General features: G+C 45.8%; 1 protein-coding gene across 3 annotated transcripts; it reads left to right on the plus strand.

Annotated features, from left to right (window-relative positions):
- The first annotated feature begins 1,055 nt into the window (after window positions 1–1,055).
- tnfrsf19 (tumor necrosis factor receptor superfamily, member 19) lies at window positions 1,056–18,819 on the plus strand. 3 transcript variants are annotated; one of them, XM_029255227.1, is made up of 11 exons: window positions 1,056–1,296; window positions 1,443–1,609; window positions 3,701–3,788; window positions 4,203–4,313; window positions 9,885–10,063; window positions 10,711–10,796; window positions 15,177–15,341; window positions 15,613–15,738; window positions 16,022–16,121; window positions 16,417–16,742; window positions 17,905–18,819. In XM_029255227.1, the coding sequence occupies exons 3-11, from the start codon at window positions 3,723–3,725 to the stop codon at window positions 17,907–17,909; spliced, it is 1,164 nt and encodes a 387-aa protein (XP_029111060.1). In that variant the 5' UTR covers window positions 1,056–1,296; window positions 1,443–1,609; window positions 3,701–3,722; the 3' UTR covers window positions 17,910–18,819. The 3 variants fall into 3 exon arrangements, with proteins under 3 accessions (XP_029111060.1, XP_029111059.1, XP_018604145.1); XM_029255226.1 differs by having other exon boundaries at window positions 1,056–1,284; XM_018748629.2 differs by lacking the exon at window positions 1,443–1,609 and having other exon boundaries at window positions 1,056–1,284.
- Window positions 18,820–19,067: the final 248 nt, after the last annotated feature.

Here is a 19,067-nt window from a genome sequence, read left to right on the forward strand (position 1 = left end):
GAACCGGAGCCTACCCGGCAACACAGGGCATAAGGCCAGAGGGGGAGGGGACACACCCAGGACGGGACGCCAGTCCGTCGCAAGGCACCCCAAGCAGGACTCAAACCCCAGACCCACTGGAGAGCAGGACTGCGGTCCAACCCACTGCGCCACCGCACCCCCTTTTCTAAGGTAATATTTAACAAAAACTTAATAATATAGACATCCCTGGTTAGATTCCACAAAAATTTCATATATAGCTACTATGAAATGAAAAAAACCTGCAAATGTAATTACATCATTTCTAAAAATTCCTGTTCAATTCTGACTCCTGATAAATATTAATAATACATTGTGCATCCAATGAGCATATGTAATGTATGTCACTGTGGTAAACCTTGGGTAGCCAACTGAATTAATCTAGACCAATATTCCTATTCTCTCTCGGTGCTCTTTACTCACATATCGGCCTTTGCACGTAATCGTAAAAACAAGCCATATTTCACTGAGCAACAGACAAACATTTCAGAGAGTAGAACAGTAAATAAAACGTAGTTAGTAAATAAACACGTTACGTCTACATATACTTTTTATATATAAAATAACCAGAAAAACATTCACATTTTCAAAAAAATCGAATGTTCATCCTTAGTAACTTGACGAGCTGGTGGGTATATGTGTGTTATAAAATATATACATGACTGACATCATGCTTAAGCCTTAACTTAAGCTGACAACGGCGCAACAACACGTAAAAAGCTCAAGCTCAGCCTGTGCGCATTTCATTAGCAGTACTTGGTTCAAAAGACATTTTTAACTGATTTGAAAGCACTATATTATATACTTTTTCCACATATGGCTTCTTCACGATGACGATCTTTGCTAAAGCCGACCACCTCTCTCAGTCCACGAATATAAACTGATCCCCAGCACGGGGATGTCCTCCTACCCCGGTACGCACTGTGTGACTCCGCTCCGTCCCGTCCGACCAATCACAGTGCGAGGCAATGACGTCAGTGCATGTGCGGCTCTCCGAGATGAAAGCGGACAGGGCTCAGCTTCAAAGGGCTCCAGAGGGCTTGCAGGCGGCGGTCCGACAGCAGGCGCGTGGAGCGCGCAGACGAACCCGCGAATGGGCTGCGCGTCAACGCGGGGCACGAGCGACATGGCGTCTCCTTTTTAAAGCGCAGGAGCAGTGTGGTCCCGGAGCTCTCGACTCGAGCGTCTCATATTTTTGAACTTAGTTTCTCACGCTTTCCTGCTTGTTTTGGACCCGCTGGCCACTTTTGCAGAACAAGACACAGAGTAGGTATCACCGTAAGTGCTGTAGTAGTTATTATTGCCCGTGTTCCTGTCACTTTCGGTGTCTTCGACGTTGTTCGTGTTGCTGCTGCTGTCAGTGTTGTGGGCGCTGCTGGTGTCCGTGCCGGATAGCTGATCTTTGATGCGCGCCTCCGTCGCAGATCAGGTTACGCGCTTTGATCGCCGCCGCGCGCAGCCTTTGATCCGCGGTGCGGTGGAGTCGGACTCGGCGGCGGGATGAGGGGTGCGAGTCGCGCGGAGGAGCGGCGGCTGCTCGGGGGGCACTGACTGAGGACTCGGAGGAGCCGGGAGTCGAAGCGAAGCGCATGTAAGAGACACACACACACACACACAACTCGTTGCGTAGTGTAAGCAGATCAGTGGTCGCGTCGCCTTTTCATACAATTTCATACAATTTCATACAATTTCATACAATTTCATACATACACAGTCCAAAGGAGCCCATTTTACCGCTTTATTTACACGTTTCCCCCACTTTCCACTGATTCGCCACCGTCTAGAAACACTCGAGTTCTTACATCGCAAAATAGCGATACACACACACACACACACACACACACACACACACACCCTGTAACACACTACCACACTACATGGCATCCGTTCTCTTTTATTTATCAGTTTATAGTGTAATTTCAGGGTTCCGACACGTCCGAAAGAATTAGCGCGTTTAAACCACCAACTTTTCGCTTTGATTTCATTTTTATCAACACTTAAGTGGCTACATTTCTCCCGACAACGTTTCTGGACTTTTTTTTTCCCCTAGAACAATGTGTATCTGAAAGTAACTGCGAGAGAGTCAGAGTGTACAGTGTTGAGTGTGTCGGCGCTCTGGTTATCTGCTCAGTCCAGGTGTGATACTGTATGCTGTTGTTATACCCTGTATTCACCTCATTGGAGCAGGGTAAACAGATCAGAGCTCGCGTCGCCTTTTCACACACTTAAATAAGCGCTTCCGAGTTTAACATGATCCCACATGAGCCATAAACGCGGGGATATGTTGTTCTGAGAGCCTCACGTGGCAATGCGATCGATTCCGACAAGTCATAAAAACTCTCATTTGCCCCATCAACACAACCACTTTTGACACTTATGGTCAAAAACTTTCTGCCTCATTGTTTCTCACGGTTTTACCAGGGTTTTACAGTGCGTGGCAGTGATTTTTACTGGCACTGGTTATTGAGACCTTTAAGAACTTAGCAGTTCAAGTGTTTGTTCGCAGTCCCATAAATAAAAATGTTTCCCATGAGTAAAAAAAGTTTCCTGCTGTTAATATAAACATAAATTTCATCTTAGTGTAAGCAGGAACAGAGTTTACTTAGTGTTTGTGTAAAAAGAAATGGAGGAGTGAATGGTTAGGTAACTGAAATAGGCTGTGTTGTAGAGCCTATGGACCTGAAACAATGGGAAGATCAGTCAGATTCTGTACTACATGTATATATTAACCTGTGGATCTTCAGATGATGGTCAATCCCAGTAAAATGATCCCAGGTCCCACACCAGCTTTCTGCAGGTTCTAGCATTTGTTTCCTCAAGATGTGCTTAACTGACACATGGCAGCAAAAACACACTGGCGTAATGTTGCCAAAAATTAAAAATGTGTTGTTTTTTTCATGGGGGGTGCAGTGGCGCAGTGGGTTGGACTGGGTCCTGCTCTCCAGTGGGTCTGGGGTTCGAGTCCTGCTTGGGGTGCCTTGTGATGGACTTGTGTCCCATCCTGGGTGTGTCCCCTCCAGCCTTCCGCCCTGAGTTTCCGGGTAGGCTCTGGTTCCCTGTGACCCCGTATGGGACAAGCGGTTCTGAAACCGTGTGTGTGTGTGTGTGTGTGTGTGTGTTTTTTCATCTGCATATACTTTTATTTTCATAAGGAATACATAAATATGGCATGTAAATTTCCCTGAGTTAATTATGGATGTGACTTATTAATTGTACTGGCAGACAAAATGGTTTTGATGCTGTTAAGCAGAGCTGTACACTGATTTACCAAAGTTATTTATGGTAAGTACTCCATTAGGGTTACTGTGGCAGTTCTGCTGTCACAAGTGTCGTCCCTAAATAATGAAACAAATTGTTTCTTGGTAACGCGTTCATATTGAAGTAGTCTTAAATCTGATCAGATTTGACATGGGTTCGAAATGATCTTTTTTCTTGTTTTTAAAGTAATGAGTGTGTGTGATTTCCCTGTGATGGACTGGGGTCTCATCTAACAAGGTTTTATGTGTAGTTTATGTTATTTGTACTAGATGTATCATAAAATTTAAATCGAAAGGTTCCACCATGGTTGTACAAGTACATCTTTTCCCCATAGGACAAAACACAGGAAAATGTTGCTTTGCAAACCAGCGGGAACTCTGTTGCGCAGGATGCTGAACCTCATCATTCTTCTCATCGTTCACAGAGGAAGCAGTTTAAATGCCAAAATGGACGGGGAACATCGGTGGAGAAGATCACCTCTACTCAAGTTGCTGATAGCAGGCTCTCTCCTGGTGAGTGCCGCTCGCACCCGGATAGGTCCGGAAGCTTACGCTGCAGGGTGTCGACCAGGCCAAGAGACGCTGCTTCCTCTAATTAGAGATGACGAGGTTGTGAACTTTGTCATTTAGGGTAATTTTACACTGTGAGGAAGTCTGGCCCTTTCACTATTGAAAACACTGTACCTTGGCAAAGACTGGCTAAAATAAAAGTCCTGCAGGTTGGATGGTTGGTTGGATGGTTGGATGGATTATCACAGACAAAACACCCATATTATTAAGAAAATCATGACTTACGGCCTCAAGTTTTATACTCCTTTGGGTGAAGCCATGTTGTAGTGTCCTTCCGAATCAAGGTAACGTTTGTAAGTTTGGAGAATACTTTGGACAGCCCCGGAGGAGATGATCGCAGCGGCCACGCTTTTCCAGGTTCTCGTAACAGCCGAGGAGCTGAGAGAGTGCAGAGAGCAGGAGTACAAGGACCGGTTCGGGATGTGTGCGACCTGCAAGCAGTGCGACGCCGGACAGGAGCTGTCAAAGGTGTGTACCTGATCTGGATGTGCAGAGGTGTTACGCTTTTAAGGTACCCATCAGTCTGTGTGCAATTCCGGTCCTGACCTGTCGCTAACATGAGCACTTTCTCGGGTTCTGGAAGCTTCCGTTGTTTAATTTTTGTGGAGATTCTATAATTTTCTTTGGCATTATGACTAGCGGTGACCAGCTGCTGTCAGGCCTTAAGCTCCGCCTTTCCCTGATCAAACCAGAGACTCATATTTAATAAAGAAATAATGGCACATACTCAGAAGGGTTCAGGTGTGGCCAGGTGCCTGCGTGCAGGTGGCCTGAGTTCGGCCACCGCAGAGACGCAGTTATACAAGACACATGGTACAGTTCGCTATAACAGCTGATTAGTAGAAAGAAATTCCTTCATTATATAAAATCCAGGAGCTGCTGTTCTGAAGGTAAAGCCACTGAGGATAATGAGGGGAAAACTAGTAGATTTTATGTCCTGTACAATGTTGGACAAGAATCTTGAGTGGAAAGCAAAGTGTAAAAGCAATACAAGTCCTGGGTTCACTCCAGGACAGGTCCCAAATTTATTACTTCCTTCCCTTCTTGGTAAAAATAGCCAAACCTTTATTAGCTACTGCTGAAACTTGAGCCGACTTTAATCAATCACACGGCGCATTCCGGCGTTGTCCGGGCAAGGATGTCCATTGTTTCCCAAAGTTAACTTCTTTTGTATAAATTTAAGCATATCCTGAATGGAAAAGTCATAAAGCAGTTAGTGAATTCAGTGTTTTTCACCTTCCAGACCAACATACTCTGGTATATATGAATATATACAGTATGTGTGTTATGCATCGATCAGACATTTCAATAATGTAGGACAAATGTAATATTTAATTTCTAATGGCATGTTCACATATAGCTACCAACACACTCCTTGTAGAGCCTTCAGTCAGTGCGCATTTGTTGCTGTTCAGTGTGTCCTGTAGGGCTTCGTTTTGGAACACACACACACACACACACACACACACACACACACACACACAGAGTACAATAAGCAGAACTGATGTCCTTATGCCAATTGCTAATGCCCAGGACTGCTGAGCACAAGGACCCCCGCAATGCTGGTTAATAATTGCCTGCCTCATTTATCCAAATGGAAGCAGGAGTGCGGTGGGCCGACAGGCAGTTGGGGGCGGGGGGTAAGCAGGAAGTGCCTCCCCCTCTCCAGCTCAGTCAGGGTGCCAGACGCCCCTAACAATAATAGATTTAAACCTGATTGTTTCAGACATGGAGGGTGCGGTGGTGCAGCGGTTTTGGCTGAGTCCTGCTCTCCGGTGTGTTTGGGGTTCGAGTCCTGTTTGGGGTACCTTGCGACAGACTGGCGTCTCAGCTTGGGTGTGTCCCCTATGCCCTGTGTTGCTGGGCTAGGCTCCGGTTCACCACGACCCCACTTGGGATAAGTGGCTTCAGACTCTGTGTGTGTGTGTGTGTGTGTGTGTGTGTGTGTGTGTGTGTGTGTGTGTGTGTGTGTTTCAAACATTTGTGCAGACAACTCCCGGCTTTCGCTAAAGGCTTTACGTGAAGTGAACTTGTTGTGTTTACTGCTAACTGCCAAACAATGACGGTTGCCAATGGCAACAAGAACTACAGTAGTGTGACATGAACAGTTAAACTAAAGAGGGGCTTCATAGATTTCCCAGTAAAAGTGGTGACCACACTAAGATGGGATGTGTGCTTCTGCGGGCAGCATGTAGCCTCGCATGACGTCTCCAAAGACCTTCTCGTTACCTTCCTTCCCTTCTGCCTCACACGGCAGCTTGGAGGTTTCATCTCAAATGTGGCAACCTCCGCCTTCAAGCACTCGAGGCCACAGCAACTATTTGTAACCGAAACCTAAACTTGCGCCGGAACGTCTTTATACAAAGAGCACTTAAAAAAATAAAACATTCTCTTTTTAGATCTTCAGATGGAGGTTGCATCAGAGTTGTTATTGAGAAGATGGAAGTAAAAAGTGCAGGGTAGCCGCTGTCCTCCTCACCCTGCACTCAAACCCATGTGCTGCCTTTGCCTTCTCTCAGAGCTGGCATTTACCCAAGAAGATTTGTCCTTTTTGATTTTAACTGCCTTCTTTCATAGCTTTTATTAGCTGTTTATTCAAATCACATCAAGGGGTTTAAATGAAGCAAGTTTCTCTCACCGAGCGCAGAATTTAGGAGACGGACAAGCTGTAAGAGGATACAGTTTCCAGGCTGCTTTGGCCCGAACCACACACTGGCACCCACGTGCACCAGGAATGTAAGATGGCACAGAGTGTTAACAAACTTCATATTGTTTTCTGGCTTTGTGCACTTCGGTATCAGGTGACTTGCTGCCCTTAGGGACTCGTCTGATTCCTACTTAATCTCCAAAGTATCTCTGCGTCTGAACACGCTCTTCCCCAGAGTACTGCTCCGTCGCTCTTATCCTCTATTTTTCTTGGCCTTCTCACTGTGGGATGATGTGAAGATAGGAGAAAAATGGGGACTTGCATGTACTGGCTTCGCCGCACGGACGCGGTGAAGCTGCGCCCGTGTCTGTCGTAGCAGCTGGCGATACCTACTGGGAAGTCATCTCCATCTCCTGACCATGGATGCACTCCCGCTTTACATCAGAACACGCCCTCGGAAGGTAGCTAAGCACTGCCTGTGATACTGGGTGGGCAGATTTTAGCAGATCTTGGATTTTTGATCAAGGATCACAGTCGCTGTGACCATCGGTAGCTGATATGATGCTGGATTTGGGTCCAACCCCATCTGCTTGCCAGCTCTACCCTTCCCATCACTGTCACACATATTTATCCCACTTGGGTGGTAGCTCTGGTCACAGAGAAGACCATCTGCAGCATGTAGAGGAAAACGTGTGTGACAGTTGGTTGAGAAGTTTGATGGATCTCCTCGAATCTGCTCTATTCTCCATTTAGTGGGCAGTAAGCTCCCTGACCCTCCCTCTTCCTCCGCTTTAGATCTTCGATTCCTCCCCACCCTTACAGAATCATCCAACAAGTCCTCCAGCGATAAACTTTCTTTATTCCATCCACTCCATCCACCCTATCAATAACAGTAGTGCAGTGCAGGGTTGCAATGGTGTGGAGCCTGTCCTGGAGGCACAGGGAGTGAGGGAATATACACCCTGGATGGGATGTCATTATTGGACCCCTTTATTGATGTTCCCAGCAGCTCTTTCTTGTTTCACCCACCGCGCACGACCCTTCCTCCTGTCTCATACGAAAAATGGACAACAACAGCTGTGTCCCTTCCCTCCATCCCTCCCTCCCTCCCTCCTTGCCACCCCGGCTCTGTGCGGCCTTCAGGAGGACCTGGCTCTCTGCGCCCTGCTGGGAACCGGAGAAGGATTCCAGCGAGGCCCCGTCTCCACAGTGCCATCGCCAAGCCCTCAGATGGTGTCGCTCACCTTCTGGCGCAGCTGTGCTGCTGAGCGCCGAAAGGAAAAACCACCATGGGGGAAGGGGGATCCACGGCCTTTTTGAAAACTAACCCCCGGGGTTACTGATATCTCACGGTGGTGGTCCTGTAGCACTCCACAGGGGACAGCTGCTGCAGGCAGTGTGTGCCAGTGATGTCATTGCGCGAGAGTCCGGTTACATCGGAGCAGACCTCATAAACGCAACGGGTTTCGATGGCTGAGCTACAGTGCGTGTCGAAAACGAGCCTTTCGGACGGTCCTCTGATGGGCGTTTTGGTTTTTCAAAAGCCCAGCCGAAAACCACAGAAACTGGACGAAGCCATCGTGCGAAGATCTTGCCATCGAAATGGTCCCGTCGCTGTGTCGACAGTTTCCCGACCACTAGCTAAATTTCAAAACGCTTATCCTTGTTTGAACACTCGCCAGCAAGATATGTTGGACAAAAAAAGGCCCACAGAGCAAAACAGTGATTTCCACATTCCCCACAGTGAGTTGTAGTTGAAAGGGATTTTTTTTTTCCCCCCTTTTTAATCTGTGTACATCTGCACAGGGATGGAACGCTCTTCTAGGCTGATCCAAAGCCCCGTGGAACTACTGGAATGTGCAGCATGTGTTCCAGATTGATCGCTGTCTGGGAGACTTTTGAATGGAAACGATAAGCCGTTCTCATCGCAGCCGCTAAAATCCAACCCCGGAGACCCGTTTGCTTTGAGCGCCTTGTTTGCCATGAGCTTCCAAAGGGTGTTTCCAGGCTTCTTCATCTAAGACCTTCAGAAACACATAAAAGGCACATTGTCAGTAAGAGGAGCAAACAAAGTTCACCAAAAGTCTTCCGTGAGCCAAATGTGTCCATAAGACAAGTATGTGGGATGAGTCGCCAGGCGTCAGCGGGGAGCCCAGCGCTGGGAAAACAAGCAGCGGGAGTAGACGGGTTCAGATCCCAAGTGGGACACCAGCATTGTATTCCTGAAGACCATCTGTGTCTCGAATCAGTTGAGTGCAAGTCCAGCTGTCCAGATTGGTGAAAAATGTAAGATGCCCAAGTCATCATGGATGTGAGCGTTGACTTGGGGGGGTTTGTCCACTGTTTGGTGTTCCACTGATGTATGGATGAGTGACCCAGTGTAAGTAGTGTATCTAGCAGTGTAAGTCACCACAGTGAATAAGGTGTGTGGGCTGATAACACTACATAGAGGTCATTGGAAGTCGCTTTGGAGAAAAAGAATCTGCTAAATAAATGTAATCTATATCTTGCACAAAAAGATAATAAACCAGACATCGACTGCTATGATTTGCATTTTTATTTTACTGAGCCAATTCTTTTCTCCAAAGCAATTTGAGCTGTTAACCCACTTACAGTGACTTAACTAATGCAGCTTGGTACTTTTCTTACTGTATGAATTTAGCGTATGTTTAATTAAGGGTATAACAGCAGGGGGAGGGATTCGTACCTGGGTCCTTCAACTCCAAAAAACGAAAGAACTGACAGCACGAGTTTGAAAAATCAGACTGCGTCGGGGGACATGATGGATGGACTGAAAACGCAGGTGCCGGAGAGCGATGCGGGACCAGACTGCGACGTCGGGCAAGGAGAGGGTCCTCAAACGGAGGAAGGGGGAGGGAAACGGGTGACCGGAAACGTCGTCGTCAAATGGGTTCCCTGCGTGCGGCCTCCCTCTGAATGGTGCGTGTGGTTCGCGACGCTCATCTTTGGTCTGCGAGAAGAAGAGGGCTATTCAGAACCCGGTGCCGCTCCTAATCTCCGACGCTGCCTTTGGCACGTCAGGCGGCTCGCAGAGAGATTTGGCACAATGAGGCCGGCGATAAACTTGTAATAATACAGCAGTAGGTGTCCGGGCAGCCTTTTGTCATTCAAATGCAGGGCTCTCCCCCAGACTGCGACGGAAGGCTCCACGTCGATGGGCCGAGTAAGGGAGATTATTGCTTGTGGAAAATGGATTCAGCGAAGGGGCCCGCCCTTTTGTTTGGAACAATTCTGCATGCCGAGATTGTCATTTTATTACGTTTTTTTTTTTTTTTTTTTCCTCCAGTTTCCTTCTTCTCTATCATTCGCTTATGTGTGTTCTCCCTCCCTTTCCCTTCCTCTTTCTCCTCATCTGGCGCTAATCCCTGCAGGAATGCGGCTTCGGCTACGGGGAGGATGCCCAGTGCGTGGCCTGCAGGCCCGGCCGCTTCAAGGAGGGCCCCGGGCCGCACAAGTGCAAACCCTGCCTGGATTGCGCCCTGGTTAACCGTTTCCAGAAGGGCAACTGCTCGAGCACCGCTAATGCTGTGTGCGGAGACTGCATGCCAGGGTGTGTGCGCCCCCCAGCCCTGCTCTCTTTTCACACTCTTCACCTGTTCACACCGATTTATTCTCTCTTTCATTTAGCACATGCTTTTCTCAAAAAATGTTAAGATGATTACAGTGAGGTACCAATTTATGCAGCTGGGTAACTTTTACTGGAGCAATTCCGGGTAAGTACCTCGATCGGGGTATTGCAGCAGGAGATGGGATTCGGACCCAGATCCTTTGAGTCCAAAAGTCCTAAGCAGTGTGACACCTGACGCTCCAGTCTTACAATTGCTGTACAAGTGATTATAGTGACTGCCTGGGGCATCATGTGGTGTAGTGGTTAGATCTGCTGCCTTAGCACTGAGAGAGTCCAGGTTTCAATCCTACTCTTGCTATAGTGCCTTTCATCAAGGTACTTATCCTGAATGAAATAAATAAAAAAAAAAATAAAAATACCCAGCTGTATAAATGAGTAAAAAAGTTGTAAGAAGCTTAATTTTTAAGTGGCTTTGGACCAAAGCATTAGCTAAATGAATAAATGTAATAAATGAAACAGCAGTAGAAATGTGTAAATTTGTAGGACTGTAAGTGAATCACGAACATTCGAACTGAAGCATTTGCTCGGCAACTAGGAAAAATAGCAGTCAATTTTTCCTTCTTTCTTAGGTTTTACAGAAAGACGAAGTTAAGTGGATTTCAGGATATGGAGTGCATACCATGTGGTGACCCACCGCCGCCCTACGAACCACACTGTAAGTTTCCCCCACCAGCCTATATGTGTGTTTCAGCAGGGCACTATGCATATTATTATTATTATTATTATTATTGTGTAGTAGCAGTGGACTTAATCATATTACGCCATGGTAAAACTGGTAAGTCCTGGTATACGGGAATGAGTGCTGTCGCAGTGAAACACCTGGAGCTCCCAAGTAGCTGCAGTGTTTTCTCCCAGATCAGGTTGTGCTTTCAGTCCCATTTGCTTACAGTGACTGCAAGTTGTAGCAGAGCAGCATGTTGGCATTTGGCTGGGGGGGGTAACAGGCAAGGATTTGCCCGTTAAATGCCCCGTGCCTCACGCTGTCAAACTGTCTGCATGGTATTCATGTAAAAGGCCATTTGCTCCCATGTTCTGTATAATCTGTGATGTCTAATATGTTTGTTCCTGCTTTTAATCAGGCCCCAAATTGAGTTATTTCTCCTATTTCTGGCCACCAAAAGCTCTCATACACACACACACGCGTCTACAACCACTTGTCCCAAGTGGGGTCGCAGCAAACTGGAACCTAACCCAGCAACACAGGGCGCAAGGCTGAAGGGGAAGCGGGGACACCCCGGATGGGACGCCAGTCCATCACAAGGCACCCCCAGCAGGACTCGAACCCCAGACCCACCCCAGCAAAAGCCGTTAGCCACAACCTTCTGCTCTCAAGGCTCTCGAGCAGAGAAAAGAGGTCCTATAACTTGTGCGTTCAGTAATCGAGTGTGATTTCCTCATGTTAGCTGAGCTCAGCTGCCTCTGTTTGTCTGTAAGGCAGGTTGGGTTCGCCAAGTCTCGCACCCAAATGACAGACACACAAAGACGTCGGGCTTCAGCCGGAGCTCCTCGTGCAGCTCGTATGGCTACGCCCCCTTTCCTTGTCACATAGATGTTAGGTTTATGGTGAAGGTGTATGTGTGTATAGGGGGAGCGTGGTGGTGCAGTGGGTTGGACCGGGTCCTGCTCTCCGGTGGGTCTGGGGTTCGAGTCCCGCTTGGGGTGCCTTGCGACGGACTGGCGTCCTGTCCTGGGTATGTCCCCTCCCCCTCTGGCCTTACGCCCTGTATTGCCGGGTTAGGCTCCGGTTCCCTGCGACCCCGTATGGGACAAGTGGTTCTGAAAATGTGGGTGTGTGTATGTGTGTCTTGATGGCTTTGAGAAACTGCAACACTTGCAGAGAGTCTCATTCTGGATCGTTGTGTTTAAAGGGTCCTCAAGACACGGCCACGCTTAAGATATCCTGCAGCCTTGAAGGTGCGATTGTGTTTATTCTGCCGATGTTTTAAAGGTGAATATCCCTGAAACAAACATCGTCAGTGTGTTGCATTGTAGAAGGTGGCCATCACCGAATTAGCAACTTTGCACTGCTAAGTTCCTTTGGACAAAAGCGACAACTAAATGAATAATTGTAATGCAAAATGGGTAAATAAACACCTATGAGTAGAAGTCTTACAAACGGCAATGCAAGATAATTCTGTCACACAGTAAAAGACCAAATGCCATATGCAGCAGTGGTTGGGTGTAACCATGGAAACGAGAGGAAACCCCCCAGACTTCTTTAGAATAGTCAGTTCTCAGCACCTGATTCTATTTCCTTTATTTCTGACAGATTAATTTATTTGTCCAGCCAGTGTTACTCGACTAATAGACACTTATTATTGGCAGCTGGTAAATTTACCAGCAGGTTCATATGTTTAAGTTACTTATGCATGGAATATAATTCTTCATGGAGGCCCTTGTTTGTTAGCAGATCAAATATAGGATTAGATTCTGTTACACTACAGTTGTCCTTAAGAATTTATCACAAACAGAACTGATGTTTCTGATTTCATCTTATTTTTTACTACATTAGGGATGGTAAAGTCATGGCTGATTGCTCCCCTCTGAGTTCACAGAATGGGATCAGCTCAAAAAATGTCAAAAAGACAGATTCTCATAAAAAAAAATGGAACTGTCAGTGCTGTCAGTTTACATACCTCCACATTATAGCTCTGTGTAAAGAAATTACTACTACTACTACTACTAATAATAATAATAAAAGCTAAGAGGACACTAGTAGAGTAGGCAAAATGGACAAATTTCAGAAAATGACACTAAAAGGTGAGCCACTGATTTGTGCTTATACAAAACCTACCTCGGTGGCCTACTAATAAGTCAGTGAAACAGACACCCACAATGCACTGGGGGGGGGGATGGGCTGCTGCCTTGGCCCTGTCATTTGTAAGTCAACATGAGGAGGGGGCGAATGACGATGGGTGGTGTGCCGGCAGGGCCCCGATAAGATCGCCAGGTGAGCACTCAGCGGACGGCTGTCCTCGGGTCCCGTTCACACAGCCGTGAGAGAATGACGAGTGACAATGCTGCGCTTTGTGGCCAGCCACACAGCTGGACTGGATTTAACGTCTCCAAGGAACAATAGCTCAGTCTCCCTCCACGGAACTTTAAAGGCCTTCTTTGTTAGGACTCTTAGGTATATCTGACATGAGAGAGAACGGATTAAAACATGTAAACACCCGTGTGCCTTTAGAGACTCATTCAAAGACCACTATTAGGGGAAACCACAAGGCCATATGCTGTTTCATCACCGCTGTAAGAGAGGAAGAAGGTACTTGATAAAAAAAAAAAAGCATCTGTCAACAAGGTGGTTGTGTGGATCACAGTAATAACTACATCATGAATGGGGAAAATGGAATTATTAAACTAATGATTTTTCATAATACCAAAGCCAGTATACTTAGTTCTCCGCAATATGGTAACATTGTGTGGGATATTTAAAAGAAACTAAATCCCGCTTCTAGAGGCTTCCATAATTTACTCCCCCATTATGATTTTGAAGCCTATATCCAGAATGAGTGTGAACAACAACAAAAGGTGCATTTAAAGGCAGGTCTTTGGCTGACCTCTTTCGATCAGGGTAATCTTTTTTAATAAGCTCTTTTCTATTATTCCTTCAGAGCTATTATTTATTGTACATAACATTCCAGCTGCTACAATAATTAAAACTCTGGCTTGTGCAGTGATATTGTTTGCTCCAGATGGAATGTTTAAATCCCCTTATCCTTTCTCCCCCATCCACTTAAATATCAAAGCAATCCAGCCGTGGCCAAAGTAATGTTTACATTGCATAACAAAGAGTTCTTAGATCGGGAAAGGTCAAACCTGCATTTACTTTATGATTAATGCACTGCAAAGCAAACAGAGTTCAAGGGTGGTCATTGAAACATTTTTCAAACAAAGACGCATATATTCTTTGCTGCCCATATAGCTTTTATCACCATTCAGTGGAATTTTCTGCAAGATGAGTTTCATTGTGCTGGCTGTGAAGTGTCATTATAATGCATTAATGCGATATTTATTCAGGTTCTTGAATCAGCTGAGATGATGTTTCAAGTGTAGTGACACAGCTGATGTTCATGTGAGGTCTAGTGGAACAGCGGGATCTAAATTTACGACATCCTTTTCCCTTTGAGGTCATTACTTAATGCACTGGTCACTAGATTTTGAACAGATGTTGGTCCTTAAATCTGTCAGTGTAAGATCCTATCAGGAGACTGGTGGGAAACAGCTGGACATCCCGTTCCCTTAGGTTGATGGACAAACCTGTCAATGGTAGCTACTTTGAGCACCGAGACTAGCTGAAAAACTCCCTGGTCTAGATAGATGAGTTGTTTTCATGAAGAGGATTGGAAAATCTGTTTACAGACTCGAGTCCCTCAAACTCTGACCTTACTGCATACTGATATTCTGGCGGTAGCACCTAGGCACTGTTTGAGGGGGTGAGCTGAAGAGAAGGCATTTGGCAGTACCATGAGGTAACAGGTCAAGGCTACCTTACCATTTAAGGTGGTAAACTTGCTTCCAACCATCTTTTGGGGGCCTGCAACACTGCCCACAGCCCTAGGGAGGGCAAAGGGCTACATAAGTGGTGGTGGGAGGTTCCGCTTTAGTCCCTAGGGTTTCTTTATGAGGACACAGTACTGTCACATGCCAACATGGCACACTGAAGTCAGACTTCTTCACAACCTTTCTAGACTTCTGTTTTACTGGCTAAATGGAAAGCTCCTTTACAGTTTCTCTTTATTGATTAATCTGAATAACTATACCACAGTAACTGATTAATCAGAACTTATAGAGAGCTCTCCATGTAGTTTTAGAAAAGCTTTGATCTTAAGGAAAAATGGTCTACATTCTACATTTACTTATTCAGCTAACACATTTCTCCAAAGCAACTTACTGTGTTAAGCTGCTTACAATGATTCATTAATTTATACAGCTGGGAAATTTAAATGCCTGGCCAGTACTCTGACCAGAGATCCCCTTGTGACTGATACCCACAGCTTCTTTTGTTCAGCGTGACCCATGTGTGTTTCTGCAGGCAGCAGCCGTGTGAATCTTGTTCCCATCACATCCACGGTGACCAGCCCCCGAGATGTGGCCTTAGCTGCGGTCATCTGCAGCGCCCTGGCTGCCGTACTGCTCGCCCTGCTCATCCTATGCGTCATCTACTGCAAAAGGCAACTGCTAGAAAAGAAACCCAATGGTAACTCCCCAACAACCACTTCTCCAACCTCCCCAGACCTCCCAGAAGACATATGCATCACAACCTTACAGAGACTTTCAAGTCGGGCCAACAGCAAAGCCGATGTGGTTAGCTACTTTACCTCTGGAAAGAAGTCCTGTTCTTCAGAGCGTCTTTCATCTTACCAATAGAAAAAACTCCCATGATGAATCTGGGAAAAATGTAATCTAGAATGTTCAGATCTGGAATACCATGCAGTCTGAATGTAAGTGGTTTCTGTGTCTCTTGTCAGTGTCGTCGTCATCCCAGGTCAGTCCCTACAATGAAGCAGAACTGTTGTGTTTTGACCGTCGACAGGGACATGACGCAACTTATCGGACCTGCTGCCAGTGCCACCACAGCCCGAGCCATACCTGTGGTAAGTTCCAGTGATTTTTTTTTTTTCTTTCTCCTTTTCCCTTCTTTTTTACCCACCACTGGGATCCTCAATGAGTCACGAGCCTCCTGCTTCAATCTCTTTGATGCCTCAAGCCCCAGGGAGATCAGATGCAGGTGTGCTTGGGCCTTCCTGCCTTGTCTTGCTGTGGTAGGCCAGCATGCTTTGGGTGATGGTCTCACGCATTCCTGCATTGCTATGATCTTCAGCCCATCATGGAGAGAGCAGTTCAGTTTTGATGAGGCAGCTTCCTTGCTCCTGACAGGCCCGGTGCTGATCCCCTCTCTGTGTTGTGATGAGGCTTGCAGCCTGGACCATAGCAGGGAGACAAGTCCCTTCCATTCCCTGGTCAACTTGAGTGAAGGGTAAGACCTACAACCCAGCACTCAGCTTCCTTTCCATGCACACCATCTTTCTGAGAATCCATGAGTTCAATAATTGTCTCCAAGTCTAATGTCTTTGCATGATAAGAGAAATTGGTTCCTAAACACATTAACATATGAACTGATACTCATGATGTATTTTAGTGACAGCTAAAGTTCAGTTTCAGTAGCCTTCTCATTCTCTCTAGCTATAAATACACTTGACAAATATTGTTCTCTAGTCCTAAAAGGCAGACTGTAACCCCAAGGAACTAAATTAGGCTTTGATTTCTCGTAGACATCTGAACCATGTTGAGGAGAATATGCCACTCTACCTTGGGGGGCTCTCCAACACCATGGCTTGGGGGTCTGCAGATTCATGGCCACTCATGCACAGTCACAGCTGCACAGAGAGCCTTGACCTCTCCCAGTGTGCCCTGGAGCCAAAGGAGAGGAATTCAGGTCCTCTGGATGAGGAGGAGAAGGGGGATGAGGCGGTCTCCACAGCAGAGACCACAGAATTAAGACCTGACCACAATACAGAGGACCAGGGCTGCATGGACAGTGGAAGCTCCACAGAGAACATATCTCAACCAAAGCTGCCACAGTCCTCATCCTTAGAAGGTAACTCAATAAGAGCAGGGCAGCGGGTAGAGTCATGGGTAGAACTGTTGCTTTTGGACCCCTAGGACTTGGGTTTGACTCTCACCTCCTGTTGTATTGTCATTGAGCAAGGCACTTACCCTGAATTGCTCCAGTAAAAATTACACTGCTGTATAAATGGGTAAATATTGTAAACAGCTGAACATTGCAAGCTGCTTTGAAGAAAAGTCAGATAAATGAATAGGCTAGTGCAGCTTGTCCTCTAAAATGTTTAGTGCTGGTCAGCTGCTTTATTCTTTCTGATATTTCCTATAAGTATGCAAGATCTCACTGAAAACTGTGGAAACAATCAATCTACAAACATTTGGCACAGGCCAAACAGACACAAGGATAAAGAGACTACATAGAAAATAAAAAGATCTCAGTATCTGGTAAAAGAAAAACAATCCTAAGGGTTGTCTGGGGTTTTTACATTATTAAATTATTAAAAATAAGCAGTTACTAGATGCAGATATTGAGTACCAAATGCAAAAACATGTTAGAACAGTTTGGTTATATAGCTTTGCATGTTTTTGATCTGGCCTTATTGTGAGAAATCCAAGCGTTTCTGTCTGTTGAACTCCATAGAAGGAAGGAGAATGTCTGAGGGTGGGGGTGGGGCTAAGGGCAGGTTGTCATTTTTCCATTCTTACACTGCCCAGTAGGAGTCCCTGAGAACGCCCGCCGCACACAGCGGCGGGAGCCTGGGCGAGAATAGGAGTAGCCGCAGGGGACGGAGGCCAAACACAATGCAACAGAAAGCCACAGAGGAGACATCTGGGTCCTCCTGGCCCAGGATCAGCCTGTGGCCCATAAGCCTGCTTTGGAAGGGATCCGACTGTTGTCGGCTTTTTTTTTTTTTTTTTTTTTAAACATTTCTTCTGTTCCCCTTTCTCTTTTGTGGTTTTTACAGAGCACATTAGAGCTTTTAGAACACATGATATTCTCTGCCAAGTCAAGGAAGCAACTTTGAGTCAGCCATGGCTGCATCCATGGAAATATGAATAAATCATGAATGCTTTGCTTTGTAGCACCCAACTGCTCCAACATGCAAATTGGGGCCCTTAGCCAAGGTAAAGACTAATGCTTGTGTGCGTGTTTTTTTTTTTTTTTTTTTTTTCCTCTCTCCCCCTTCCTTTACTAGGATGACATAGATTTATTTTGCCCGTGTTGCACTCTTGAACCACCCTGGACATGAAAGCAGCACCAGAGATCCAGTTCCAGATAACAACGGCCCACACACAAATTCCAAAAAAGTACAGCGACATGCCACCCCTTTCAAGTGGCACCTGACCTCCGGCCTTCCGGCTCGCATCTGAAGGGACTATGTAAATACATGCAAACAAAAGCACTTCAAGGCAAAAACACGCAATGGCAAAGACAGAAATTTATAACCGTATCGCTGAATGGTGGGTCAAGGAGATCTGCTCTCCACACACGGTGAAGTTAAAAATGTCCACCAGGAACTGTTTATTTTATCGGGAGGACAAACCTTAAGTCAACAGCAAAAAGCAGAAGCTTTATATTGTTGCGTGAGAGAGGTGTTGCTGCATGAAAATGCTCCACCCCTAAATGGATGGCTTGCCAAACAGACAGACAGGTGGAACTGAGCGAAAAAACAAGTCGACAACCAAGAACTCTCAATACCTAAATATTTTAGTTAGGCTTATCTTTCCATGGACATAGCTGAATGCGCCTTTTACATGGTCGCTTGTTTTTATTGAAAGTGAATAATTATTCAATAGCTCTTGGAGACTGAGAAGAAAAGCTTGACGACTCATTCAAGTTCATTCACATTGAAGAGAACACCGTAGAAAATACCGAACAAGGAAAGACAATGAGGAATGTCTGGAAGTGACAGTGATATCTAGTTTGTTGTAGATATTGTAAAATAACTAAATAGTTATTTTTGTAATGTAGAAACGACTACCCAGCAACATCAATAATACTGCCTGTATTTGAACGTTCTATTTGTGTAGTAGTGATTGGTATACACAAAATGACTTGTCTTTTGTTACATCATGTATCATTTTCTATATTTTGTAAATAAATCTTGCAAACAGTGCATTAGTCATATGACTTTTCTTCATGATTTCACATTAAATGGAATATTCCACAGTAAAGGACACCGAAGACAAAACTACCAGTTTGGAATTAATGGATTGTATAGCCATTTGTTTCTAGTACGTCCTTACCCAACAAGGGTTGCTTGGATCCAGAGCCAATCTGTGGAGTGTAAGACAGGATACACCGGTCTGTGGCAGGGCAGGCACACAAAGAGTAATTTACAGTCAGCAAATTACTGAA

This window comes from Scleropages formosus, chromosome 10, assembly GCF_900964775.1.
Source record: "Scleropages formosus chromosome 10, fSclFor1.1, whole genome shotgun sequence".
NCBI classification, from domain to species: domain Eukaryota; kingdom Metazoa; phylum Chordata; class Actinopteri; order Osteoglossiformes; family Osteoglossidae; genus Scleropages; species Scleropages formosus.